This window comes from Polyodon spathula, chromosome 16 (assembly GCF_017654505.1).
Source record: "Polyodon spathula isolate WHYD16114869_AA chromosome 16, ASM1765450v1, whole genome shotgun sequence".
Lineage (NCBI taxonomy): Eukaryota > Metazoa > Chordata > Actinopteri > Acipenseriformes > Polyodontidae > Polyodon > Polyodon spathula.
The window spans coordinates 3,473,296-3,499,824 of NC_054549.1; the positions used below are offsets into that span (position 1 = coordinate 3,473,296).

The following is a 26,529-nucleotide window of genomic DNA, read 5'->3' on the forward strand; positions in this document are numbered from 1 at the left end:
GGAGTGATTTATGGTTTTTATTTGGCTCAGATTCCCTCCAGAGTGTTTTTATTTTCAAATTCTTTCTCACTGTGTGTTGCATCATTCCCTGTGGTTCACTCTTCCTGTGCTGTGCTGAAGTCTGTATTTTATATGGTGGTTAATGGATCATCTTTTTGTGGGATTTTTTAAATTATTTTATTCAAGAAGTATGAACTATAATAATAATAAAAATGATAAAATGGCTACTTGATAATGTAAATTTATTTTTCAATTCTTACGGAAAAAAAAGTATAATTATTCTTGTAGCAATAAATAAAAAGCATCTATCATTTAAATCTCTGCCATTTGTGTTTTTAATTTTTGGAATTATTAAAGAGTTTGGGGACAGTCGTCATGGTAACCCTGTGCAACTTGTGACATGTTGACTTGACCAGGAGTTGATTAATAACCTGGAAAAATAGATACACCCAACAAGTGGATACAACAAACATGCCCGTTTTCACTTGGAATTAAAATGGAGCACTAGATCTTGCCCTAATTACAAGAGGGTTAATTAATAAAATGAAGTGCCAAGATTACACTGCACACACGCAACACAAGCTAGAAACATGCACATCACATTGTGTTCAGTACTGATCTACCATTCCTTATACTCTGAACATTTCAACACTGTACAGCAATTTACTAACATGCAAACACTCTAATCTTATGCTTTTATTTCCCAGTGTGGGTGCCAAACACACAAATAGAGAGTGGGTGGTGTAAGCAGTTGAAGGTGACATGAAGGCTGTTCAGTTCTGGCACTTAGGATTTTCCAGACAAGCTCAAAGGAGGTCAAGCAAAGGCACATTTAGAAAACAAATGATACTAATAACTCAACACTGGAACAACAGACCCCAGAGCTGCCGATAATGACTGTGAACGCCATACAATAGGAAGAGATGTAAATAGGCAATTAAGCTGAGATTTGAACAGCGAAAATACTTTACTATTTGTATTGTATGGAAAACTATTAAGGTCCTAGGTGGGTACCTATTGAAGGAGGGCAAGACTGGGCACAACTAAAGAGCTTCAATCTCTTCTTCAACGCCAGGCACCAGGCGGCAGCACTGAGCTCTGCGGGTGCTGTTGGGTTAATACCTTGCAACGCTGTGGGAAAGAAAGCATACCCCTTGCAAGTACTGTATTGTGACAGTTTATAATTGGAGAAAATGTGTTTCCTGTTTTACACTTGTTGAGATCCCTTAAAAATAAGATCATTGGAACTTATGTGATTTAACCAAGTTGCAGCCCGGACATATTTCGGCGTGTACACACGGAACCTGTTTGTTTTAGTATCCCGGACGAATCAAAGCGGCTGTTGTTTTGGGTCGGCGCCTTGTGTATTCAGACAGTACAATTTTCATTCTGTTTTGTGATTCTGAAAGTATTTTCAGTTACTTGATTTTGGAACAGACAGAGTTTATCGGTGTGTTTGTTTTTATACAAAATGAACGTCGATACGCCGCAGCCGGTCTCTGCCGGAGCTGCATCTTCAAACGCCTCTATTTCCAGCAACAGCAGTAACAACAGTGCTAACGATGCCATTAACAATACCAGCAGCACTGCACCCTCTGCAGCAAACAGCGGTGAGGGAGCTCTCTGCATCGTATGATATTGTGCATGTGCTGTCTATGCAAAATATTGTACTATGAGTTTAATAAGACACACCTGCGCTTGTTACCTATATACTGTGGCTAATCAAGCTCATAGTAAAACCTGGCATGGTTGTAAAAGCTGTAGGAGTCTTATTGCCATCCTTGTATTGTGACTGCGTCTCAAAACTTTCGATTCTGCTCATACAAGCTTACTCTGTTGTTTACTCAAACTACATGTATTCATAAATACTGCAGTAGACCTTTGCTTTCAGGAAAAAAAAAAGTACACGTATTTAATAATAAGACTTGCATTTGCCTTAACGCTGGTTTTGCTGTGGCGCCAGTCAGTGTTTGGTGTATCTGAACTAGCTGATGAGTTGCAGCACAGGCGATACTGTACAGTGCACCGCATTCTCTCTCTCTGTCTCTGTCACTTCCAGTTTGGAGGCGGGCTGGATCTCTGTCTGGACCACCTGCCCTGCAAGAATTCACATGAGAAATACTAAAAGAAACTTAATAAATTCAGCGACAAACTTGTTGACAGGAATCCTCCGAGTCAATGAAAAAGACTTCTTGTTGAAACAATTGAGATTTTAATTTGAGTTTGTTGCTTTTAGTGATTCTAAATCGGGGGTGGAAATAAGACCCCTGTTGTGTAGCAGTTTCACCCATCCCAGGGTTTACTACAAGTGTGTAGGTAACAGGAATGGATTAAACTGCTATACAATGGGAGTCTAATAGCCATCTCTGTGTATTCAGCACTATTGTGTTTAATATGGGTGATTTAATGTAATAATGCAATAGATTCCTACATGTAACTGGATATCAATCGAACCTGAAGTCAGCCTGTCTGGCTGTGTAGTTAGATTATTTTTTTTTTTTTTAAGCATATTGCTTTAATTTAGTATTTACAGCAGTGGCAGGGGGTGTAGGTTACTAACGCACTTGCTTTACTCAGTCCTGGCATGAATTCTAGGTTTGGAATCCAGTTGTATGAACTGACTATTATTTGTTTCAGTGCCTTCCTCAGCTGCTTCTGCTCCTCATTCTTCTGAGACTTACGTTGCAAACGGGGTCTATGTGCCCTCAGGGATTGCCAATGGAGATGTGAAGCCTGTCCTTTCCACCACCCCTCTGGCAGATTTCTTAATGCAGCTGGAGGACTACACTCCAACAGTAAGAGCACAGTATTTGTTGACAGTCACTAAGAAGGTTTTCTTCCCTCTTATAAGCATGGATTTCTCTATATATTTTTGATTCTTGAACTTCTCTCGTGACTCACTTTGACAACTTTCCAGTGTTACAGGTGATGTAGGTTTAGTTGGAGTTCTTTTTACCTGTAACACACAGAGTGAACAGGGAGAGGAAAATCAAGTATTTTCTAATTTACAGAGGTGTAACAGATTATACAGTAAGTGTAAATAGTGCATGTCAAATATTATCAGCAACAGAACAATAAGGGATTATTGCTGTGCTAATGATAGGTAAGAATGCAACTGTTAAACACAAGTGTTGAGGTGTGGATGCATTACAAATTGAGTATTTTTTACATAAATTGGTCTTAAGAGGTCTTCTTGTTTGTTTGTTTATTTTTAGATTCCTGATGCAGTGACAGGATATTATCTTAACCGAGCTGGCTTCCAAGCATCAGATCCCAGAATGTAAGGGCTTAATTCATTGCCTCATAGCTGCAACGATTATTCTCCTTTCTTATTTATTTATTGTGCCAATTTTGCATTTTATTCCAGACACTGTAAAATGTAACTCAGATATCGTGCTACTGATGGCCTTTAAGAGAGTGACAATCACAGCTTTAAAATCTATTTTCTTAATAGATGGGGACTATTTAAAGAGGAGGCAGAATAACGGAAGACCTTGTTAAAAAGTCACAAGGAATTCCAGTATATCACAGAGTAAGATCAGATTGTGGGATTCTGCAGCTTTAAATTTTGATTGGTGATGTGATCCATTGATTTGCAGAATCCGGCTGATTTCACTAGCTGCTCAGAAGTTCATCTCTGACATTGCAAATGATGCCCTGCAGCACTGCAAAATGAAGGGGACAGCTTCGGTCAACTCCAGAAACAAATCCAAAGTATTGTGTTTCACTTGTTTTTATCAAAGATATGACCAGTTTTATGTCTATGTCTAACACTTATTTTTAGAAGTTAGCTAAACAAAGCTATTCAGAGTATCCAAGTCTAGGGTTATAAGGAGAGTCCTGTTTTTTAGTCACATTGTCACATTATTTTCTATTTGGTATAGGACGTTTGAATGACTCCTGGCCATCCTCATGAGTGAAATAAACACAGCACAATGAATGTTCATGGGTCTATACATTTCATGAAAAAAAGTGTAATGTATGTAAACCTAAATAAGAAAGCTGAATTCAGAGAATAACTTTCCTTTGATCAAATGGCATCTGTCTTAGCAAAGTAGTGTAATTTGGAATAGCGAGATGCTTCCACTTATTCCAAAATGAGATCATTGTAGAATTGAATATGAAAAAGTTAAATGGTAGATCTGAAATATATAATGCTGACCGCATTGTTTTAATGTCCTGATGCCTGATTCCTTATAATGGGCCGTTGTTTCATCTCAATGCATTTATTTTCTAGGATAAGAAATACACTCTGACAATGGAGGATCTCACTCCTGCTCTCACTGAATACGGGATCAACGTCAAGAAGCCTCACTACTTTACATGAGAGACAAGCATCAAGCTTGCGCAAGCAAAAGAGCTTAAAGCCTGGAGGCCTTCCAACCCAGCCTCTGTACTTCTCTTGGTTTAACCGAGACGGTCCCTCCCTCGTATTATTTTTATTAACTCCCTTGTGGTGTTATAGAGGCTCCTCTCTCAATCCTGTTTGGTTCATTTCTAAACTGCTTGTAATTACGTTCAGATGTTTTTTGCAGTGCATCTCATGCATCCTCTTAAAGTGTTTCCACAAGCTACATAATAATCTTAAGGGCACTTTTTACAGTTTTACAGAAGGGCAGTAATATTTTGTATTCACGCGAATGATGTAATAAAACTCTTCAATAAGTGGTTTGGTTTTGTTGGTGTTACTTTAAATCAGGTTCAGTATTATACAGTTAAACCTGGATTGACCTCTCCCCAAAGGGGAAATTAAAATGAGGAAGGACCTTTTGACTTTCTTATGCAGGCAGAGCCAAGAAATTCAATGAAACTGGTCCAACCTTTTTGTCTAAGAACCACTTAAATTACTAGGAGATTCTTATACAACTAGAGCAATACAAAAAAATAGCACTGCTGAATTTACCAGTGCAATAACTTACAACTAATGAAAAAGGACATTGTACTTGTTATGCTTATTTTAAAAGTTGCTGTGTTGTTAAATGCAATCCTTTTATCCAGGATATGGAAATGCTAAATTAACAAAGTGTATGGCAAAGATTCAGAAAAGGACTTAGAGAGGTCCGCACCCAGTACAACTCCCCTATCATCTCTATTTAAAAGTCTAGATGTACTGTAATGGTTGGTAAAAGCAGATTCTGTTGATGACTTATAATATCCACACTGCTGCAATTATTTGTCATCAATATGTTGACATCACTCTATTTGTATGGATGCATTATTTGGTGATGTGGCTAGCATGTAAAAGGGGTTGCTCCAAAACAAGTCCTCCCACTGGAGCATTTTTTGGGTCACTTGGGTAAAAATATGTGTGTGGAGTGAAACAAAGTGCTTCCAATCACTATAACATGAGGACAAAATGCAGCATGTAGCTACATTATTGGTACTTGCGTTCTTCAGTTCCAAGCTAGGGGTTCATTTAGCTACATTACTGGTGCTCATGTTCTTCAGTTCATAGCTAGGGGTTCATTTTTCTTCAACTCTTGCAAATTAAAACTGCAAAATAAAATATTATTTTGGAATACACTTGAAAAGTAGATTCCTTTTGTTTTGTGCCCCTATCCTTTCTATTCAAGCAGAATCCATAGAAAACAGATTAAAATATTAAATATCCGCCCAGTATTCGTGCATAGTCAAATTAACGTTATTTTTGGACACCGCACCCACAAATGTGTACAGCCTTTGTTTTAATTTTACAGTAAAGGGGGTTTGTATTGCACCACAGCAGTCAGCATTTTTGATCATTGCTGGAATGTCCAGCATCATTGCTGTGGATATTAAACACAGAACAGACAGCACTGATTCTGACAGAAATACATATCAAAATGTGGAAGCTGGAGTTTGTTCAAGTAACCCCTGTCAGATCCCCAATATAGAATGACAATGTAAAATACTGAACTTTGTATATTACTATTTATATTTAAACATGTATTTATTATTTTCGATAACGTTGTTCCAGAAATAAATGTCCTTAAAAGAGATACTAAATGATGCAGTGATAACGCTTCAGTGTGATTATGTATTACTGAGGAAAAAAAAAACAATGCTGGTGTAACAGTTAACCACTATATTTCAGCGCGAAGTCGTTTCACAAATGGAAAAATTAGAACATTTCCACTTTACTCTTCCACAACCCGATGTATATTGTCCCTTGCTAGTGGCCGTAGCTGCGGAACTGACTCGTTTGAAAGAAGTGTATGTTCAGTGTGTTTTCAATTCATTGACACAAGTGGATCTTTAAAGAAGATACTTATATTTTTTTTTCTCCCATCAATAAGCGGTCATGGCGTTACCAGTTTCAAACCCGAACAATCCTGTTGTGTTCTTCGACGTCACCATAGGAGGGCAAGTAAGTGGAATTTTACAAAATGAAATTAACAACACACGTGAGTGAGTGAACTGTTGTGTACGCAGGACCACCATGCGTTACAATACTATTTACAGAGACTAAACACATGAATCTATCTATATCTATATATATATATATATATATATATATATATATATATATATATATATATATATACACACACACACACACACACATTTGAGAAAATACATATGTAGCGGTCAGGGTATGCATTGTCTAACATTGTTTTACTCGCTGGGTGTTAAGATGTATTTACATAAATAAATGGTGCACTCGCTTTTAAAATCCATTGAAAGCGTAGCAAAAATGAGAATTTCTTATTTCACAAAACCTTGCTGCACCCAGCCAGGCAGTAATCTGTATATAATCGCGGTAGCGCTTGGTACATTGCAAGGGAGAAACTTTTGGTACTGCTTTTTGTAATTAATTAATTAATTAATTTTAGAAAAAGCCATTTGCTAAATATCACTGTTTTTAAGCAGTCGGTGTATTCTCAGAGTGGAAATGGAAGTAAAGGAACTCCATTTGAAAGCTGACTTGTGATTTTGTAGTTTTTTTTTTACGACACGGTTTTTGCATCGGGTTTGCTGCGGCCCTCGTTTTTTTTTTTTTTTAACGCAGTAGATGACATAACAGTTCATGCTAAAGTAAACTAGGTTTGTAAACACATGAGAAAGAGACTGAATTTGAAGCAATGACGACCAAATACCTCCCTCCGTATCCATGGCAGGAATAAGACACGCAGCGCCGAGGTGTCGGCAGCTCTGTCTTCATGCCTGTTCAATTTTGCCTTCAGTTTTAAAAACCAAATCTGTGAACAGAACCAATAGAACAGCAACTCTTTTGGAGAGTCATATTGCACACACACTACTGCCAGTAAGAAACCCTCAGAAGACTCTTGCCACTAGATTTAACAGCACAGCTGAAAAAAAGATATAATGGTATTTTATTGGTGTTGAGTTTAGAGAGAGGGAAATTGGATTGGTAGTTTATATTGAGAGTTAGATTGTATGCAGTTACTGGCAGCATCAAAATCAGCTGCAGTAAAAATCCTACTGGGACAACATGTAGCAGGGTGCCAAATACATTCTGCAAACATTTCTAATGACACAGTTTTATATACACTCTTAATTTCACAGGTCACCGATGTTTTGGGTCATAAAAGTGACTACTACTCTAACAAACTGGGGATGTGTGTTGTGTTTTGGTCATCTGTCCGCTAGATGGCGGCACAGTCTTACTGACTATCTCTGTTCGGAGGATCAATGAACATTCACGTCAGAACTGTCCAGCGTTTTTGATTGAAAGAGTTCATAAAAAGCCATGAGTAGCAAAACAAAGAGAAACAGAGCTAGACTAAACCCACCACTTTATTGAACAGGTTTTGTGTAGGTTCTTAAATCAAACATTGCTAATCTATTTCAAACAATGGAAAGCTGCCACTATATACTGTTGGCAAAATTACAAAGTATTTTTCTTTGTTAATCTACTTCATTAACACAGCACACAATAATGTATTTATTTGATTATTTTTAAATAAAGACTACTTATTTGATCTTTTTGTGTATAAACTATATCTACGCAATCACTGTAGATAAAACATTCAGTATTCATTCTCTAGTCAGCCATGAAAAATCATAGAGGCACTTATGTACAGTAAGTTACAGTTATCTGGGGCAAACACCCAAACCCCTACCTAAAATGTTGTAATAACATTCTCAACCTGGATCTTTAAACTATAGAAATGTCAAAATGTGCATAAACTGGATCCGCTAATCTGCAGTTTACAAGCCACTTCCACTAGCGATTTAGCATTGGAATAATAAGCAGAGTTCGCGAAAATGCATTTTATTTTGTGGCAAAACACTGTTGAGTGATAGGCTGGAGATCAAGACGTGAAGTACAGGATTTACCGGTATTTACAGATCAATTCAGGGGATACCAGCAGCAGTGGTAGCGCTCGGAGTACATAGAGCACGGGGTATGAAAACTTTGGTGGGGTCTACAATCTCTGAACTAATGTTCAATAGTAAACGAAGTCCGGCTACTTGCTTGGCTGACGGTGGTTTCGCCATGTTTATTCTTCAATGTTTATAATAATAATAATAATAATATTTTTTAAATTAATGCATTGTTGGTTTTATTTAAGTTTTAAGGGAGTATTATTTAGGCGGAAAGATATTTAATAAAAAAATACTTTGTTAATACATGTTTTTACGGTTTTTTTTTTTTTTTTTTTTTTATTATTTAGTTCGTTGACCCATTTTATAAGCGGAATAAGGTACGGCAAGTGACTTAGTTATAACACACCTGGGGCGTGTGTATACTAGCGTACATTACACACCCTGTCGTACCTTATTGCTTACGTATCTCAGAATATGAAAATCGAAAGTACTCGGGGGGGGGGGGGGGGGGGGGGGGTTACTGGGGCAGTTTGGACGAGTCAGGTGACAGGTTTGGGAATAATGTTATAATTATTATATTATTATTGAATTCTTATTATTATAATTATCTTTATTATTAATACTTATTATAATATTATATTATATTAATATAATAATAATAATAATAATAATAATAATAAAATAATATAATTGTCCTTTGTGATATGGGAGTAATGACAGGAGGTAACCATGCCAGATTTGCGGTACTGTTTCTTAGTGGCAACAAAGATGTTGTTTGCATTTTCAAATACTCGGACAGTGGCATAAAAAGAACACCCGATGCCCAGGCAATGGACTTTTCTTTTTTTCCCCCTTTTTCTGCGTTCAGAAGCTGGAAAGTTCGATGCCTAGCGGTACTAATTTTTTTTCACCACCTGAATAAGTGTTGGTGTCTGATTCAGATATCCAAAATCTCATCTAGAGTTTCCCGAAAGATCAAAATTGATATACCTTGTCAGTCATCTTTATTACAAATTTAAATATGGCTACCATTTTCTTTTTCAAAATTAAATATTAAATGTGGTTAGTCCTGTTTATTAATATACATTTAAATATGGATACCCTTTTTAGTGGCGTATGGATAGCTACAAGTAATTTGCCCCTTTTTGAAAAAAGTTTCAACCATTGGGAATATGCTGTAATATTCACACCCCCATGTGACCTGTTTTGACAAATCAAGATAGAGTATTTCGAAGACCCATTTTATAAGTCAGTTTATTATTCAAACAACAGTAAACTGTACAGTATTAATTGCTTTTAGATAGCAGGACTTCCAAAACGGCTATACAGAGCTGCTGGTAAGGTGCAGTGGCTGCAAGATAATGCGTTCTTCATTTTTGTGTGTTCAGTATACTTTGATACTTGGTGCAGTGAAACGATATTCCTGGGTGCTCATGCTGTTCAGTATATTGCGGAATTGTGTTGGTTTTAGACTAGAGAGGGGTTTCTATGCATCTTGTCAGATAGGGTATAGATACTATGGGACACCTTTTCCTGTAGGCTAGAAGCTTGTCTGTTGATTAGCCAGTAGAAGTTCAATTTACAGATGTCATCAGGGAAGCCATTGAGAGGCCCCACCCTGTCAGCCTGTATCCAGTACACCAGACCGATCAGGAAGCTGTTGGCACACGAGAGCCACAGAAGATTGATGCTCATGTAGGAAGGGGCAGCTAGGTTGCAGAATATGATGATGGTGCTCCCCACCATGAAGACATCCCAGTTCACCAAGAAGTCCATGTTGATGCTGAGGAGAAGCAGCATGCTCTTGCTGTGTGACTGCTGCTGCTGATTCAGTAGAGACTCCCTGCCCTCTTCCTGATCAGAAAGCTTGCTGTAGCTAAAGGGCAAGTCTCTTCGCAGTGGCTCACCCAGTGATTTCTCATCCTGGTCTGTGGCTTGCAAGATCCTCTGAAACAGCAGCGGTTGTTTCCAACAGAGGGCAGCCAAGCAGCATGTGAAGACGAGCACCGACACACAGAACAAGTTGACTGTATTGGAGCTGTAGATTGGACATAGAAAGGCTGTCTGGTTATTGGGGAGATCCAGCCTCTGAATTTCAGTGATCATTGTACGCATAGAATCGAATATGGCGATCGCCCAAACCAGCAGAACTTCCACACAGTACAGGAATACCCTGCTGCGAGAGGCTGGGAAGCCACTGCGAGACAGGTTCATGAAATGGTCGATGCCCCCTAGGATGACAATGGGCAGAGGCAGCTTGGCGTAGGCACTGGAAAAGTAGGACAGGATAGAGCACAGGGAATCGGATAGGCTGCTTCTGAACTTCATGGCCACCAAAAAGCAGAGGAACATCAGGTCAGCCAGGAAGAGGGAGAGGCCGAAGAAGCCCATGAAGGATCTACGCATTCTCCTGTGGCTGATTGTCATGGCCAAGCAGTTTAGCCCTGCTTTGAAAAGGAAGAGGTACAGGAACATGGAGGTATTGTCATGAACAGTGCTCTGGAGCTCTCCCGTTGATTTTAGAATGACCATTATTCTGTGTTGCAGGTCACAGCTGAAGACCCCGGCACGCTAGTTAATCTTCTTGACTTTGCTTTCTCTTTCTTCAACACTTCCCTGGGACCTCTTCTAGCAACGCCCCCCTGTAATATAAAAAGACATGTTTTTTTTTTTGTTTTTTTTTCAGATTTTGCTTAAACGATACAACTGAACTGTTTCGCGTTTTCTTCTTTTATCTTTGAATATTTATTTTTTTAACAGAAGCTAACTGAGTTTGAGGGGTCCCCAGTGACTTGTAAAAACACTTCCACTTGGAGTGCAGGGTAAGTCAGGAGAGCATGGTTCAAATTCGCTGCGAAAACACAGTGCACACCAGAAGCGATCACAGAAACGATGCGACAGCTGGAAATTTGTCAGATCTTTCAGGAAGTGTGATTACTAACAAACACAATAGAAAATGGCTTATTATTATTGTAGGTCAGGGACATTAGGTATTGCAAGTGAGATCTTTACTTCCATTTTCAGTGAAAGTGTGTAGTAGTAGTTGTAGTATATAAACATATTGTGTTTATGTGCGGACGGATGAAAGCCATCTGACATGATTATTATTCAAGATGATGGCGAAAAGCATAATTATAATTTATAATAATAATAATAACAACAAAAGAATACCTACATAAAAAATAAAATACACACAAGGGGTGGGCACCCCGTCACAAAGTGAAACTGCTTGATTTCAAGCTACGTGACATGAAACTCTGATTGGGCAGTTGTGTATTTGTCGCTCGATGAATTCACAAAAATAGGATCAGTTTCTAATTTTTTTTTTCATCGCTCGTGTTGGAATTTGTGTTGCGGCGACATCGCTTGTCGTGTCTCTCGTCGCGTCGCGTCTGGTGTGTAAGGGCCTTTAGGGGTAGTTTACCCAATTATGGAATAAGAAGTGATTTGTGGATTTACTTTTGATAGAATATTAATGGAACACTGCATACCCACGAGACAATGCCCCAGTCAACCTGTTGCTAATGTACCTGAAATAGCAGAAATAGCAAACCCAGACACAGGAGATTGCAATTCAGTGCTCTTGCGCACTTGTATTTCTTAAGTAACAAACTAGGTTTAAACAAAAATCCAAACCAGCATACGACCCAAAACTGCACCCAAACTCGGGGATAGACAGGGCAATAAGCACAACCTTCTGCTCTCAGCCCTTCTAAACAACTCTCTCCTCCGTTCCCAGGTAACCTTTTTGTTCTTTTGAAATGGGCTGCCCTGTCACACCCTGACACACAGTGTGCCTGAAGCAAAACTATGTGTAAAACTGGAAATGTCAAGCAGAGTGTACTGAAGGTAAAATGTAGATTGTAATTTTCTGGGTGACTACTACGCCCTACTGTTGATCAAATTATTCAGCATTATGAAAGCTGGTAATTGTAGGCGTCGTGTTGCACATGATATTGTTCTGATCCCCACTCTACATTGCAAACATTCATTCTGAGGGAGCAGAAACGTCTACTGTGGTACTGTCTGTGGTGTTTAAAAAATGTGCTTATTTCACAATCTAAAAATATGCACGATTTAAAAATAGCTTTGTCACATTCAAAATATGTCATTTTTCTCAAGTTAAACAACAGGTGTTCCTAAATATTTAAATGCTTACCTGAAGAACAGTAAATGCTAAATTGTAGAATATTTGTTTTTTTATGTGCACCTTTTAAAGACATTTTATTTTTAACACCGGTGAATTATCAAACAAAATAAAAAGATAAATACATGTAAAAATAACAGCAGACACATGAAATGTCCCCTTCTTATACCGAGCCATTGGCTCCTAAAACACAAAGGCTAGCCTGGGGCCCTGGTCGTGTGTTGTGAGGATGCATTGCAGAATTAACAAATTAAAATCTCCTAATAAACAGACCTCCCTACTTTCTGTGGCTTTTTGTAACTATAGACTTCATTTGCTTGCATATTTACGGTGATACAGTCCAAAATCAAATCCACGTCTGGTTATTCAGTCCAGCAAAATTATTATGAGATTAAAGATCTCTTTTTGGAATCTTGCATTTATTCAAATCCAACAGCAGAATGACAAGATCAATCAAACTCTTCCAAATGTACATTGCAAAAAAAAAAAACAGAACTTTATATAAGGAAAGTAATTTCCTGGATTCGGCTGTTTAAATTGGGATTAAAGCATTGTTTCCATCCATTTGACTTGTTTTGAAAACAGAATACTCATGTTAGACAGTCATCCTCATCTGCAGAATAGCTACAGTTATTACTAGGGGGTGAACTATATGTCTCATCAGAAGGACGGAGCACAAGGAGGTTAAGTGACTTGCTCAGGGTCACACACAGTAAGTCAGTGACAGCCGGGATTTGTACCAGGATCCTCCTGGTAACAAGCCCCTTTCTTTAACCGCTGAACCACAAACACCAGTAAATGTTATGGAATATCCTCTATTTTTTCCAGGAACAAAAAAATACTTTTTGACTTCCTATTTTTGAATCATCTTGAATCTCTTGTGCACAATAGTAGTGCAATAAAACAGGTAGTTTCTTAATAATATTAAATAGTGTGAGTTTTACTTACCAGAGGATTTGTGTACAGTAGCTGTTGCAGTTCCAGACACAGACTTGTTAATGTAATGTTGTTCACAGTTGTAAGCTCTGGGTATGGCACTGACCCAATTCAAATATCTTGCCAAACATGAATTACCTTGTGGGTGGGAACCCAAGCTCTTTGACTGATTATTTCAGGCAAACAAACCACACTTGTTTCTGAGCAATCAAAAAAGCACTTCACCTCAGATCCTAAATGCGTCTTTGAGTCTTAACAACTCGCCAAGGCTGAATTAAATATATAACTGTGCAGACACTAAGCCCATGGTTCTCCATTGTGTGTGATTTCACCTTTTTTTTTTTTGCGGTATTGAAAAAAATAGCCTGTATCTTCCACTTATAAGCCTTTATTGTTTTTTTGAAACTGGGAATTTAAATGAGGCATCACTGGGCAAGTAATCAAAAGCTGATCTTAAGTAGAACAGTGGAAGGTTCTAATTCCAGGTTCTATTACTGTTGACAGCATGGTTTTAAGTTGAAGATGGTTTACTTAAGTAATAATACATGGAGCTGCTGCCCCGAGAGCCAGGGGGGGAGGAGCTGCCCTCCCGAGAGCCAGTGGCAGAGGAGCTGCCCTCCCGAGAGCCAGAGGGGGAGGAGCTGCCCTCCCGAGAGCCAGAGGGGGAGGAGCTGCCCTCCCGAGAGCCAGAGAAGGTGGAGCTGCCATCCCGAGAGCCAGAGAGGGTGGAGACGCTGCTGCCAGAGCCCAGAGAGGGTGGACCCGCCGCTGCCAGAGCCCAGAGGGGAGGAGCCATCTACCAGGGAGCCAGAAGGGGAGGAGGCTGATGCTCCACAGCAGCCTCTACAAGTGCTGCTAAGAGGAGCCCAGTGGAGGCGCACCCTATCGCTATGGCAGGAGGTACCAGCCCTGCCTCAGAGGCCACTAGAGTGGCCACAGCCACCACCGTCGGTGCTGGAGGGGCTGCAGCCATTACCGCCGGAGGAGCTGGAACTGCTGCTACCCGAGTGGCCACAGTCCTCGGCTTCTGTTCCCGAGGGTCCGCCGGTCCCACCTGCTGTTCCAAAGGGAGACGGGCCGCCTTTCCCGCCACCGCCACCAGAAGGAGACGGGCCGCTGTTCCTGCCGCTGCCACCAGAGTGTCCAATGCCTCTGGAGAATCTGACGTCTAATGGCTAGGGAGAAGGTCTCGGCATTCCAATCGGAATGTAGTATGTGTTTCTGTCCCTTTTAATAATGCAGATTAGTAAGACTTCCCTGTTTGTTTTTTTTAAAGAAACAGCCATTTTATTATACGTAAAATTTCCAGTAAACAATAAACACTCAGTTGTGCTGAATTTAGATAAAGAAACCCAATAAATAATAATCATTTAGTATTTTTAGATCCTAATGTAAAGTATATCAAATGATCTTATTTATTTATTTTTTATTATTTGAAGAAGCGCAGGTCAGACATATTCTGTACAAAGATGCCTGTGTGTCTATCTTTGATTGCAGGAATGGTCCATGTTTGCAGCGTGAAGCTCGAGTGTGGTGTTCATTATAGAGGCGCTGTGGAGCACTGGCACCGGACGCTGGGTTGCATCATCCTTTATACATAAGAGTTTCATCCCTCAAGCACAATTTAAAATACAAACAATTTATGTTATTTTTAAGCAGATAATATGCCGTGAGAATAGTAGACAGAACGACTTGACTCTTTTTTGTTGTTTTCGTCCTTGCAATGGTGTTATGGGTTACTGTGAGATTCTGTCTCTGCTTGTCCCATGCCCCTGACAGTAAGCTCAGAATAGACATTATCGAAACTGCACTCACCCCTGACACACAAGAATAAGACAAAGCAGAAATTGATACAAAAATCCTCCACTTTTATGGTTTTTACATAAACTCTTTATTACAGTATAAAATAATCTTACACTACTAAAACGCAAAAGGCTGTTTCAGAAACACATGCAAACTACCCCAGCACCACAAAATAATCTTTCTTACCTGTGTAATAATTGATCCTTTCACCCACTAGGAAAATGCAGAATACTTCTTTAAAAGTACATTAAAGCAATGCAGCTCTGTCCTCAACCGCCTGGTAATGTTGTTTATTTGTTTGTGCCCATTTCTGAAATCCAATTTCTGTGGTCTGGCCTGTCGTATTTTGGTTTTTATTCATTTATTCTTTCAAAGAGCAAAACATTTTTTAAACAAACTAACACTAAAATATAATGTATAAAGCAGCTGTAATCGGCTCTAAATGACACCTTCAGGTTGCAGTATTTTAAATCCTAGCTCTGTTTATCAAGAATGTGTCTAATTCTCAATTTGTGCCCACGTCCTATTTATTCATTTATTTTGTTCGGACTACAGTATTCTTTTCAAGGATCGGGATGTGGTCATTACAGCAGGAATTATTTCGTAATAATCACCAGCATTCATTTTGCGACTTAAATTTTTGGGACAAGGGCAACACTATCATTCTACTACTGCTGTTGTTTGTAATTGTCGTCAATTTAACTGAAAGCTTAAGACAGAATTGGAAGCCAAATAACATGAATTACACCTGATTTTGAAACACCTGGCCTCCCCGCACAATGGAGATTCATTACCAGGTGTCGCTTGACAGCCGGCGATGTAGTCGTGCACGCCCCAGTTTGGGGTGTGAGGCAGGCATTTTGAGACGTTATTTTCCTGCACACATGTCATAGACTGTCAGGATTCATAAAAACATTTTGTAAGTAACTTAGAGCAACTCCACATGGCGTTGAATTTTGTTTTCTGTTTTTTACAGACTCTCATGTTGTATTCTATTTTACATTCATTAGGCTTGTAACAAAACACTAAAGTCTTGATACAATTAATTAAAAACTTGTCGTTGTTCTTTATTGAAATTAATGTTCAGGTTGCATACTGAAGCTAGGTGTGTACTAGTCATTTTCAATCAAACCAAGTCAGGGGTGAAATTCTACCGGTACTCACCAGTACTCAGTACCGGGGCTTATTTTGATGCCAGTACTGGGACTTATTTCATTTGCTTTTCATCCAACTTGGATGCAATCCATCCACTCACACAGTGCACTAGTGTAACGTTTCTCAAATGCGCTTTCGTTCAGCACAGTTCATGCTGCTTGCATTCTGTTTCTTCGTACTGCTTCAGTTTCTGATAGCGCTATTGGCCACCGTTAACAACAGTGTAGTCACTGCATGTTGATTAGCCAAGCTTTCATTTTGATCAGATTTAATTTTGGCATGAGTCACAAAACTCTGCCCAGTTCGCTTTGTGTTAGTGGTCATTGGTTGATCAACAAGAAAAGACTTTAGCAGTGTGACATGAAAACTGGAAACTGGTTAAATGGAGTTATTATTATTATTATTATTATTATTATTATTATTATTATTATTATTATTGAGTAATTGTTGTTTTCTTTAGTGCAGCGGAGAAACTATTTAAATAGTCGAACGACCAAACGTGAATTTGAAGGCAGAAATCCATGTCAGTGTTCACCATAAATTACACAGTTGATAAATATTAGAAAGAGAATTATCACAATGTGTGTTTTGCCTTGCACCAATTTACCACCTTGGCAGAATTTGCGAGAAAGTTTCTAGAATGGCAAGTGATGTGTGGGACAGTAGTGCTGCTTCAGATTTGGTAAGTGAGTCAGATTCGGGATACAGGTGGAGGTGTGCTTCACGCTTTGCAAACACTGGCCCAACTTGCAAGGTGCTTGTCAAGCACAGCGATCCACGTTTCGTTTTGTTGTGATCCTAGTATTGTCTGTTATGAGGACTGTAAACGGAAACCGAAACGGCGAGGTGTTTTTTCTTGATACAATGCCCCCTTTTCTAAAAAAAAAAAATTGAGGAGTTATTTAAGTAAAATTTTAGTTTTACTTGTTATACAAACAGAAGAGTCCATTTTATTCACGAGGATAGCTGTAAACAACACACTGGCTACCTGTGGAGGGTCGGCAGTTATTCACACCTCCTTATTTGTGAAATAACTTCAGTAACCATTGAAGGTTCCTGGAATACGTTCTATATTATCATTATTCAAAATGATCACTTTTTATCCTTTTATCCAAAAGGTCTCCCAGCCTAAGCCTGTTTTTTAAATTTACTGTAAAAAGAAATAACCTGTCCCTCTTTGATAAATAAAGTTCAAGCGGAGCTGTGTTCTAACAAACACATCAGTGTTACTCATAGAGGGCATTCTATATAGAAAAACGTTTGTGATTTGGTCTTTAGATATCATCTCATAATCTCATGTTGCCAAGCCATTATTCAAGTGCTAGATACTAGATATATCTTGCTTTATCATCACCCTGATGTGTATCAAACCAAGGCATTTTGTTAAATGATGGGTGTAGTTGCCTGGCTTTTAAAGAAATACCAAACCTTAACTTGTTACATTAGGGTCTAGGTTTTGTGTTCTTTTGTTTAAGGGCAAATTTTTAAAACTGAAACCTAACTCTTATTATTTTATTTCTTTTAGGAGGTTGGACGGATGAAGATTGAGCTGTTTGCCGACGTTGTGCCCAAAACTGCAGAAAATATCAGGTAGAGTTTGAAGACATTGCCCCTACCAAACTGTGGCTCGGTCTGTTGAATTACAAACATTAAAAAAAAAAAAAAAAAAAAAAAAATCCAGCAGTGGAAAAACTTAATGCTTTTCTATTTAATCATCGAAAAAAAAGCTTGGCAGAAAATAAAAACAGATCTCCAGCTCTCCGATTCTTAGTTTAAAAAAAAAAAAAAAGTGGACAAGTACATGTTTTATCTTCTCTTTGATTGTTTTCTGTGTTCCTCATTTTAGAAATGTGGAATAACTAGTTATTGTATAATTATTCCTATGATATGTAGTGGTTGTGCTTATATGTGCATAGGTCTTGTAATGTGAGCAGTACACTGCATCATGGTTTACAGCTTACTAATCTAAAAGCCTGTTTTTATCACTTTTTTTTGTCTTCCCCAGGCAGTTTTGTACTGGAGAATTCAGGTAAGTCAGAATTTAGGCACAGCACAAGGCATGAGGCATGACTACCTTTGTTTTTAGAGCACTAACATTTAACTTCATCTTTTAAAATGTACAAAACATTTGATATTGCGTGCATTTTTAAAATATGAATCCCCCCAGATAAACAAAAATAAGTAAATAAAAACTGTGGAAATGTAATTTGCAGCTAATTTCTCTCGAGTTCTCACTGTGGAGTTGGGTTCTGTTTCTTTATTCATAAGTTCAAAGCATTACATCTAAATGTAAGATACAACTTATAAGGAGAGGCAGTCCAAAAAATGTGCGAAAAAACTCCAGAGATTTTAAGCATCTTATGTTTTTGTTTTTTTTACACCTGACCCCAGACTTGAGGGCATTCCTTTGCTCCACAGCGGTATGGGGTGCCATGTCAATTCTAGATGTTGGCTTGTAGGTTTAGTACACATGTGTAGACTGTCATATACATTATCTTAAAGGATCATTACAGAAGGGTTCTTTGTGTACCACGGTTGTGGAAATCATACATCCTTCAGTGCAAAACATTATCATACTGATGACCATCCAACTCTCTTTGGTGTATTTCCATCTGTAAAGAAAATATCTGGAACACCAGCAAGGGTCGGCTTTAATAACATGCGGTCTGCTTCTTTCACTAGGAAGGATGGTGTCCCTATTGGTTACAAGGGAACCACATTCCACAGGTAAGGTTCCGCAGCTAGCTTGCAGAATTTCGGAACACAGAACATCATGGGGAATATCATATATTATACCGATCAGGAGGTTCTCTGTTAAATACCTGTACCACACATCAAAATGACGTGAATGTGTTCCTTTTCGCAGAAAGACATTTAACACCTGAAATAAACAGAGAGCCTGATTTATGGTACACCTGGTAGTATCTACATTAGTTTACAGAAGTTTGCACCTGAACATGGACAGAAATGTCATTCTTTTTTATTAGGTCTGATGTTTTACAACCATGTATCAGGTAGTAGTAATTTGAGGATTAGTTTAAGAACACTAACATTTGTGAACGCTTCAAAAGCTTGACTCTTATCAATTATCAATTAATAATTTAAATGTATATTTGCAATGTGTGATAGGTCTAGCTACAGTTGTCCTGAAGGCAAACTGTATAACCATGTGGGAACAAACAGCAGGTTTTTACAGAAATGATTGAGACCCTTATCTAAACACTTCTGGCTCTCTGTTTGAATGAATTCACTGGGCAGGGTCCTCAGTCCGGATGCCTTATAAGGGATGTTGTGAACCAAGCAAGTTTGGAAACTCTCTCTCTATCTCTATCTCTGACTCTGTCTCTCTCTCTCTCTCTCTCTCTCTCTCTCTCTCTCTCTCTCTCTCCAGGGTAATTAAGGACTTCATGATTCAAGGAGGGGATTTTGTAAATGTAAGTAAGGTTTTGTGTTGCCTGCGTTCTTATTCTTCCTTAAAGGCGTGATATCCAATGTTTTTAAATCCATTCCCTATTTGGTACTTTGTATGTTTTTTTAAGGGGACATATTTCAAATATAACACTACAAATAAACTACCATTGGATAGAGTTTGAACTACAACACATGAATTCAATAGGCAGCCTAAACCTTTCTTCTATCTGCATATTCCAAATTGGGGGAAAAAAAAAAAAAAAAAGCAAATTAGCAGAAGTTGGACCAGCAATTGCATTGGCAGTGCTATTACGAAAATAAGATTTAAGGAAATGCATTTTAAAGTGTTGATTACACTATGTAACACAGTTTTTGTTCCTGGGTAGTAAGTGTTATTTCCTAATTGCTTATGCCTCAAAAGTATTTACAGTATAATCGTAAATCTCGAAAAACTACTCACTTTTGTAGTCATTTTTGTATTACTTTAGTATAAATACATGTTAATTTGGATTAATGTGTTTTTTTCTGACTTTATGTGAACGAAAAGACACACATTTGCCCGTTTTCCCATTGGAAATAGTGATATTTTGAAATATCACTGTCCTGGTCACAAAAGCAAAGTTTGTGGGGAATAATAGCCATTTTCTATACTTTTGAGGCATAAGCAATAATGAAATAACACTTACTACCCGGAACAAAAAATAAATAAAATAAAATTTGTTACACTGTGTTACCACTACAGCTGAGATTTTCAGCTTGTTTTAAAGTTGAGCAGGATTTTATTAATGGGCGCAGCATGTCATCTCATTACTCTGATGAATCCTGTTGTTCCTTCAAGGAGTGCTAACCAATGGCATCCCTTAACAAAGCCATTTTCATTGAGCTACAACTGGCTGTACGTAAGCATTCACATATAGAATCAATCAGATATAGAAACAGTGTTGAGATTTAATGGCCTTTGCTGCCATCTGCTGGATATGAATAATTGCAACAAACTGTTGAACTTAATCACAGTACTGAAGTAGGTACTGGTGTTTATTCTGTGTGTGCATGTATATGTCCACAGTACAACCCCCATACACAGCATTTCTTCAGCTGTTCTGAAGTCATAAAAGATGGTTAGCCTTTATTTTAAAATGTAGAATTCAATATTATGCTGATTTTTATTCAGTATAGGTGGTGGTAAAACAGGAGTGTAATACAATTGGGTACAATTACACTGTAATAATTACACATACCAGCAAAAGCAACTGTAGCTTTTTGGAGAGAGATTCCTGCTTTTTTGACCTACTGCCCCCCATCAGCTCTCACAGTGTAATGTTGAACGAATCGGAATACCCAATCTGCACAGTAATATCAATCTGTCACAGATATAGTGAGAGGCTGGTGATTACATGACTAGATTCAATGCTTCAGTTTATTTACTATCCGATACAGCTGGGAAGCTGAAACCGGAGTGGTTTGACCTGTTAACATTTGGCATTTCAATCACAGGGTGATGGCACTGGGATCTGCAGTATCTACAGGGGTCCTTTTGCAGACGAGAATTTCAAAATAAAACACTCTGCTCCCGGACTGCTAGCAATGGTAAGGATAAGGATCTGTCATGCATTGTATTTGATACCATATGAATCATTGCTACATTTACCTGTGCATGCGATATAGTTTTTTAATAGATTGATTTGTATTTAAAAAATATTGAATGGGTCCTGCAGTGGCTCATACAGTAAATACACAGCTATATGGACTGAGTCATGCAATCAGGAGCTTGGTGGTTCGAATTCTGGTAGTGCAGAGTAGCTGATCTTGGCTAGGGACCCACAGATGCAATTCAATAAAGTTGCATTATTTACATCTATGCTGTACAATAGACACATCTTGGTGCACTTAATAAGTTGAATTTTTGGGGCACAGACACCTTAATTATGTACCAAAAACAACAGCAACAAAGAAACTTCTATTGATGGAGAAATGCATGAAAATGTGTCAAGTTTTCATTTTGATATGTGCATGAGTTTGTGTGTATATGACTTCAGTTTGCTTTATATCACAATAACAAATAAGAGCTGCTTTGTGTCTCCAGGCAAACAGTGGCCCAGGCACTAATGGCTGTCAGTTTTTCATCACCTGTACCAAGTGTGACTGGCTGGATGGGAAGCACGTTGTGTTTGGTAAGTAAGCCTTCTATTGCAGTGATCTTTTGCACACATTTTTCCTGCTGAAGTAAAACACAGATCTGTAACATGGTTGGGAAATTTTAGCTGACTTTTCCTATGATTGAACTAAAAGCATAACTTTTTCGTTGCAAATTGTTTGTTGGTTTTGTACAGGCACATCATCTGATTTGTAAGTGATTTAACGAGTCTCTTCTGTGTTAAAAATCTCCTGCTCTTCACTCAATTAAACATAAAAACAAGCTGTGCTTCCCTGGCAGGAAATACACTGATTCTGAAAAACTTTGAAAATACCTTCAGTTGGAGAATGTAAAAATATACCAACTTTAGAAGAAAATAAATAAATGAACGCTGTGCTACAATGCTACAATATATACTGTATGTTTAATTTATACGGCTTCAGCATTTTATGAAAAATATAAATCTTTACTGTGTAATGTAGCTATGTTTTTGTTGTACTTTTTTCTTTAAGTATACATGTTAAAAACATAATAGTGGCATTTGCAGTATATATTATGGAGAGAGAATTTAAGTGTTTATTTGTTTATGGTTTTTTTTAGGTAAAATAGTTGATGGTTTACTTGTGATGAGGAAGATCGAGGTTCGTATTTTTGAATTATTACAAAATATATGATAAAGATATGGAAACAAAATAAATGAACATTTGAGCTACAGTGTGGCACATATGTTCACAAAGAGGAGGCACCAAAGTTAAAGGCTGATCTACAGGGTGATTAGAAAGTAAGTTTACCACATCAACGCACCATATCATTGATGTGGTAAACTTACTGTCTAACCCCCTGTATTTAAGCATCCTCTGTAAGGCTAAAAATGGCATTAATTCTCACTGAGTGATTAAAATGGAATACTGTTTACAGTCATGTTAGTGATAAGTCTGTATATTCTTTAAAGTTGAAGGCTTTGTTTGGAACCCTGGCCTCTGTTTCTAATAGTTATGTTTGTCTTTGTTTTTCAGAACGTCCCTACTGGTCCCAACAATAAACCGAAGCTCCCCATTGTTATTGCACAGTGTGGAGAGATGTAACTTTACAAACTACTTCAAATCCTCTTTGCATACACACTGATAACGACTTTTTTTTTACATTTCAGGGACTGTAATAACAGACTAAAATTAAGTGAGAGACTTGTCCTGGCCAAATTTTGATTGCGCATTAAAACAGGGAAACAAACCTGTATTTTTGTATTGATCCACCCCTTAAAGCTGTATTTTTTATTGAAAAAACCCTTAAAGCAGAAGTGAACGTTTCTGCTGTATAAAATGTACTGTTGTTGTGTATTTGTTTTTTATAAACACAATCGTGAGTCATCCACAGTTTATTATCCTGGGTTATTAATCAGATAATTTAGTCAAAAAGAGGTGGTCTATGAACCCAAGAAATTGTTTCTGTAGAGATGCATTTGACCTTTTTCAATGAACCTTACATTTCACTGATGTATTGCAGTGCTGATATTAACACCTGTCTCCTTGCTTTCATGTCACATTATTACCTTACTCAACTCACCTTTCCTCTGTCGAAGCTCTCAGGGCTGCAGTTACAGATTAATTTATGGACATCCATAAGTCTACAGGTGGTACAGGCTAGAAGTAAAACGGGCTTTGATCCAGGACACATATGAAAATAATTCTGATTGTGTTTAAAAAGACATTGCCAGACAGGAACAGTAAGAAATGAGAGGATTGTAAAAGTCAGCGGTGTTGACTTTTCTGAGCTACTTCCAGGAAATGATTGCAATGGTAGTTAGAGCCGTAACTCAACTGCTTCAATTGCAGTCTGGCCGTCAGCTCTTGCTCAGTCCTAACATTCCTAGCAGTACTGCATTGAAGAATACAGAGTTTCTTGTCCATGTAAAAGGTGCGACTGTGTCAGTGCCTCTATCCTGACCTGCCATTCAGTCCTGGGCCTCTCAAGCAGAGAATTGTGTGGTGGTTTGGTGATGCTGGTGAAAGTCTTCTGGGGGCTAAACTGAGAACACCAAACTCGTTCCAGTTGTGATGTGGATTCCAGCACAGGCCTCTGAAGGGAAAGGCATGAGTGGATGCTGATTTACATTTTTGTATTCCACACATGCAGTACACTTCCATTCTGCTTAGTTTAAATATTGAAACATTTGTATCCAAATTGTGATGAAATGTGGTAAATGCATTCTTCAGAGATTGTTGCTGCTGGAATGAATGTCAAAGAGGTTTTAAAGACACTACAGCAAGTGACCACCGCTATTGTTGGAACAAAAATTTAGCAACATGCTTGACTTACTTACACAAAAGTACACAGCAATCTCACATTAAGAAGACATTCACTGTTGTGTTTTGAAACAAATTTTCAACAATACGTAATAGACACAGAAGCCCTAGAAGTCATTCTGCAGTTTGAAAATGAAATGCTCCATACGTTTTCAAGCACTTTTTTAATTACATTTTTTCATAACTAGTTTCAAACAGCTTTAACAGTAACAGACAAAGCAGGAAGTGTTTTCGACTGGGTGGGAAGCGCACACTTGGGTGTCAATGGTGGTCTTTGTGTGATATAACAGGCAAAGCTATTACCAGTAACACTTAACAAAGCAGCCATCCATCATCAAGAACTCTGAATAGATTAGCATAACAAAGGAGGGTGGGGGTGCTTGTTGAAAACCTAGAGCTGGATTCCACACATCAAGCAAGTGGCTTGCTTCAGTAGAAAGCTATCAAACCAAGCACTTGTAAAATGACAATACTACCTGCTTGCTATCAGTTGTTCGCAAAATGGAACGACCTAGTTTGTATAATGTTTGTTTTGGTATTTTTTCAATGCCAGTTTTAACATATAACTTTTGAGATGTATTACAATCTCATGTACCAGATAACCCATGGTTTGTGCCATAAATCAATACATAAAATGATTACATTTTGAGATGTGCATGCCTGCAAAGAATTTTACACCAACCTAAATGTCCTACCAGGTTATCATTCCTGAATTGTTTCATTTATCTTGTCATCGTTTTGGTCTTTTTAGATTTCTGTTAAGTTGTTTTCTTGTGTTGAAAGCCCAGAAACCAAATCGTTGGAAAGGTATGTGTCTTTTTATCTGACATGTTTCATTCTGTGGTGCTCCCTTTATTTCAAGATTTGATTTTGCAGTAGGGCACTGTTGACAGTAAATTGTTATATTTTATGTATAACGCCCCTCGATATTCACTGTTTTCTGTATTTGGAAATCACATGGAGAAAGAAGAGGGATTTGAGCAAGATTTAAAAGGTTTGAGCCTGAAATTACCCAAAAAAGGGACATTGATGTGCTTTAACACCACAAGTACTTCAGTTGTTATTTCCACGTATTTATTTATTTATTTTCTGCCTACCCAGGATATTCTCGTAGAACCATGTGGGGTGTCAAGTAGGATGAATCTAACAGATTAGATCAGAGAATGTGGGAGGTGATGAAACAGACACACTAAAGACAATGGTTGAGCTGGGATATAATCTGGCTCCCAGACTTCTTCTCCTTGGAAACCTCAGATTTTTACACACAGAAAGATAGCCTTGATTTTAAATCAGGGATACCAGGAGTTGGTGTCAGAGTTCGGGGAGTTGAGCAACCAATGACCCACCTCCGGTCACTTTGCTTTTATTCATTTGTCTGAGTTTTGGAGTATGATTCTTGTGGAGAGGTTTCATTTGTAATTTGCAGTGCTTTAATGGACTGTAGCATCAGCATTATAGGCAGTGAATGTAAAGTATATAAAGCTGTTGGTGCTTAATTGGAAAATGCAAAGGCTCAGGGTGCATATAGTACAAGTCAATATAGCATTCTATTGCCAGTAGATGTTAAAGGGAGCTAGGTGGTGCAGAGTGCTGACTTGTTGGTTTCTCTTGCCTTGCATTTCTGGAGGCCTGTATTAAAATCCCGCTCAGGTCTCAAGCACACTGAGTTTGGTGGTCTTTTAAAATCCAACACACAGTCTGGTACAGTCTTTGCTTGAGAGAGGATAAGATCTGAAGGGCAAGGAGGATCACGTCAGGATTACATTGTTTGCAAGCTTTTATTGGACTCCCTTACTGTACTCCATATCTGTATGCACAGTAACTAACCTTCCTCGATAAGTTTTACTACCTCGGTTCTAGCTCCACTCCTATTTCTTGGCCATTCGCTACGGAAATGTCAAGACAGATTGTTTAGGTTACATAAATGACTTTAATCAGGCAATATGCCCCTTTACACCAGTTTAAATAGGCTACAATAACCGCTATTTGTGTTTCCAAGTCCTACATGCATTTTATTTAAACACTGTTGTATAGTTATCGATCAATTTAAAGTTTGTTACAGTAAACTTTGTTATTTGTTATATAGGCCTGATTGAACAGTATAGAACTATGCATGTGGTATTGAAAGGACATGGGGGTTATTTGCAGAAATAACTTGCCTATTGGCACATTATTTTTGTCTCAATGTGTATCTGCTTTTGCTCATTTTAAGGTCATGCATGCATGAAATGTTTTAAATGCCTGTACATTTAATGCACCTGGAAATAAGAATGTGGCAATAGACAAGATCACTCCTACAAACAGACCCACTGGTAGTGCCATTAAAGGTGAATTAGTAAATATTGAATTTCTGACCATCACTTGTAGGC

At 38.2% G+C, this 26,529-nt stretch overlaps 3 protein-coding genes across 3 annotated transcripts; 2 read left to right on the top strand and 1 right to left on the bottom strand.

The window, feature by feature from the left end:
- Positions 1 to 1,293: 1,293 nt before the first annotated feature.
- On the top strand, positions 1,294 to 4,669 carry LOC121328365 (transcription initiation factor TFIID subunit 10-like). The gene is made up of 5 exons (XM_041272991.1): positions 1,294 to 1,610; positions 2,638 to 2,795; positions 3,216 to 3,280; positions 3,600 to 3,714; positions 4,238 to 4,669. The coding sequence occupies exons 1-5, from the start codon at positions 1,472 to 1,474 to the stop codon at positions 4,325 to 4,327; spliced, it is 567 nt and encodes a 188-aa protein (XP_041128925.1). The 5' UTR covers positions 1,294 to 1,471; the 3' UTR covers positions 4,328 to 4,669.
- A 1,498-nt stretch (positions 4,670 to 6,167) lies between these two features.
- LOC121329017 (peptidyl-prolyl cis-trans isomerase H) lies at positions 6,168 to 25,325 on the top strand. The gene is made up of 9 exons (XM_041274205.1): positions 6,168 to 6,346; positions 17,838 to 17,902; positions 18,318 to 18,341; positions 18,995 to 19,039; positions 19,704 to 19,746; positions 21,218 to 21,310; positions 21,807 to 21,894; positions 22,458 to 22,498; positions 22,874 to 25,325. Exons 1-9 carry the CDS (start codon positions 6,281 to 6,283, stop codon positions 22,940 to 22,942), a joined length of 534 nt encoding a protein of 177 aa, XP_041130139.1. The 5' UTR covers positions 6,168 to 6,280; the 3' UTR covers positions 22,943 to 25,325.
- LOC121329016 (probable G-protein coupled receptor 160) lies at positions 9,508 to 13,446 on the bottom strand. The gene is made up of 2 exons (XM_041274204.1): positions 13,367 to 13,446; positions 9,508 to 10,913 (listed from the first exon to the last, which is right to left on the bottom strand). Exon 2 carries the CDS (start codon positions 10,801 to 10,803, stop codon positions 9,739 to 9,741), a length of 1,065 nt encoding a protein of 354 aa, XP_041130138.1. The 5' UTR covers positions 10,804 to 10,913; positions 13,367 to 13,446; the 3' UTR covers positions 9,508 to 9,738.
- Positions 25,326 to 26,529: the final 1,204 nt, after the last annotated feature.